At 30.2% G+C, this 3,282-nt stretch overlaps 1 protein-coding gene across 1 annotated transcript in view; it reads left to right on the top strand.

Moving 5' to 3' along the window:
* The window catches only part of LOC105623214 (calcitonin receptor-like), a 24,780-nt gene extending 23,359 nt beyond the window's left edge, over window positions 1-1,421 (top strand). Inside the window, exon 5 of the mRNA XM_012204614.1 lies at window positions 1,157-1,421. Coding sequence (XP_012060004.1) covers window positions 1,157-1,421 — 265 coding nt within the window. The remainder of the gene's footprint in view (window positions 1-1,156) is intronic.
* Window positions 1,422-3,282: the final 1,861 nt, after the last annotated feature.

Raw genomic sequence — 3,282 nt, 5'->3', positions numbered from 1 at the left:
ATTGTAATTGATCAATTTCTTATGGCTTAAGAATTATTAAAAAGTAATTATTGATCTTGTATCTTCTTTATGTGTTGGCTGCTTTTTTAAAGTTATATAACTTATATAGTTATATCGTTATGTGTTATATACTTATATCACATATGAATAAAAAAATTAACAATTTAATTTACTTAATAATCTATATTATAATTATTTAATCTTATTTAAGAAAAATTAGGACATGATCTAAAAAGTTTTTTTCAAAATTAATTTTTTTTAAATTTAAGTTAATTCAATATTGACTTAAAAACAAACTTAACTTACGTTAAATTAATTTTTTATTCCTTCAACTTTTAATTTAACTTTATTAATTTTGTAAAGCCATTAACTTTAACTTTATTCAGTTAAAAATAAACATTAACTTATACTCAATTTTGTTAAGAGGATTCTAAAGTGACAGAATTATCACATTATTCCAATATGGAATGGAAGAAAAAATTCATTATTATATATTTTACAAAATTTTCTTATGAAAAATTTAAATAACTGAATTTTAAATAGAAAAAATTAAGTTATTTCAAAGTGACGGATTTTGGAATTTATAAGCAAATATGAAGAGAACGAATTTCTATTGATTTCTCTCAATCATCTATCGATTCTTCAGTCGCGAGTAAACTTCGTAGATTATTTGAAGACGATAGTAATCCTAGAACGTAACTATTCGACGTTACCTAATATGAATGGGGAAGAGTAATAGAGAACGCTCTTGCAATTTTAATATCATTTTAATGCAATTTTAATCTGCGCTTGACGCTCGAGAGAGAAAATAATATTCCCCCGATTGGAAATTCCCGTATGCACGACTCGTCAATGGTGCGATGCGGACTAACACACATGATCGTCCCTCTCCTGCCACTAATCCACCCGCGTACTAACCCATACGCATACTAACTCACGTGATGTGGAGTGCTGTTTTAATGAGGTGACGCCGCAATGGGCTACTAATCATATACCATCGACGAAAAGGGGAAGAAAGAGAGAGAATGAAATGGGAAGGGAAAAAAAAGGGAAAAAGAAACATACATATATATAATATATATATGATCCGTCCGTATCGTGCCAGTGACAGCAGCGTGCCCGAGTCGAGTCCATTATGGAACGTTGACTGTTTCAGTTTATCCGCTCGACCGCAGGTCCGATGGCGGGAGAGGAGAAGGTGTGACTATCAGCCGGCAGCAGCGGTGCCGAGGGACGACGACTGCAATAAGCGATTGGCGAGCGAAGATCAGCAACTGCAGCAGTCACAGCAGACCGTGCAGGTGATCGCCGCGGGCCGGCAGGGCAATCACGGCAACAATAATCACACACGGGTGTTTATCAAACGCGGTGGCGACGGCGATGATTTCTCCCACGACGAGTACAATCAGACGCAGTGTTGATGATCGAATCGACTGGAATGATCAATACCGAGAATGATCGTACTGCGGGACCACATAGAAAATCATTTTCTCTCTCTCTCCCTCCCCCCTCTCTGTCTTTCTCTTTCTTTCTCCCTATCTTTTATCCCAAAACCGGTCTCTTCGCAAGTTAGTCGACAAACCGGAATTGGCAAAACTTATCGATTCGTGATTGACAAATATGTCATTTGTTGAAAACGACAAATTATACAGAGAGGTAACGATAACAATAAACGAAATCAGAAAATTTATACAAGATAAATGTACCACTTATTGTTAATCTCAGTGGATATAACATAATTATTGGACGAAATAACAAAAATTTTATATATTACTCTTTTGATAATATGTACGACACTAAATTGATCCTATTAAAATTTTTATAAACAACGAATTTATTTTGAGTTGTACATATCATTAAATATAATATTACATTATATTATACATATTATATTTTTAATATTTAAAATTTGTTATTTCGTTCGATAATTTGATTATGTTCATTAACTATCCACGAATTAGTATATTTTACCTTACAGATTTTATTTTCTACGTGTAATACAACCATTTGGAAAAATTTCTCTGTCATTAGACACGTACGATTCTATTTAACATTACAGAAAAAAAATGTAACAGAGTAATTTAAATTCGCATAGAATATTCGCATGAATTTTATTTTTTTTTAAATGAAAAAGACACGACTGCTCCGCTCCACTGCTCAATATTAAACGGAGCTTGGAAAAGATCAAAGATATTTTATAATACTCCTGAAATATAGAGATCTAAGTCCCAAGAAATTTGCTAGGGATCGAAAAGCTCTAAAAATTTGAAAATATTAGTATTTTCTTAAAAGGACAAATTTATATACTTATCGTGAAGATAGGTATGAATGGAGCGATTTTAACATATATAATTTTTATTAGTAGTCTATTCTTTTTAGCTAAAATTCTTGCATGATTAATTTTTTTTCCTTTTTTCTTCATGTTGAAGAGAAAAAGAGAAAAGAAGAGAACCGTGCAAAAAGTTCAGGCTAAAAAGAACAGACTACTAATTACGTAACGAGAATCTCGTTTCTTCGAAAATAGATATAAACGTCTATGTTTACACTATTCATTTGATGGGGAAGAAGTCATATCAATTTTTTTTGTCTAGCGAGATATTTTTATACTAGGAATTTGTTATTTGTTGCATTATTTAAAGATGATTTATTAGCTTTAGTGTTTCTTGCCAATCGTTAAATATTAATGTGAGTAACGCAATCTGTTTGTACATATTTTAATATCTACGTGACATTATATAAAAGTATCGAGCAATTATATGTATTGATAATCATTATTCACAACGCAACCGTAAAAACAGGAAATTCTGTAATTAGAATAAAATGTCGATACGGTATTATATTATACAGACTAGTCTTAATTCTTAATTGTACAACATGTAGAATAGATCGCATAACTATAAAAAAATCACAAGCGAATTAAATTTTTGCGAATGAGTTTATGATTTTAAGAAATATTCACACAAAATTTGAAAGAGAATCTCACCAAAGCAAGGAATTCTTGTGGAAGAATTTCCAAAATTTCAATTGTTTTTAAGAATCAGCAAGAATCCTAAAAATCTCCAAATTTAAATATATTATAAACAAAATTCAGGAATTTATTATTTAATATATTTAACGTTTTATTTTCGCAATTTTAAACTTTTCTTTTAATAGAAATGACTCATAAAATGGTCAAAGTAATTTTTTTCATATATAATCATAATATTATACAATCGTTTTGTTAGACGTGTGTATTGTGTATATACTATATATATATATATATATATATATATATATATATAT

The sequence above is a fragment of the Atta cephalotes genome (assembly GCF_000143395.1).
Source record: "Atta cephalotes unplaced genomic scaffold scaffold00054, whole genome shotgun sequence".
Classification (NCBI taxonomy): Eukaryota; Metazoa; Arthropoda; class Insecta; order Hymenoptera; family Formicidae; genus Atta; species Atta cephalotes.
Note: the sequence above shows the minus strand (reverse complement) of the source record. Positions and strands in the feature narration are given on the sequence as shown.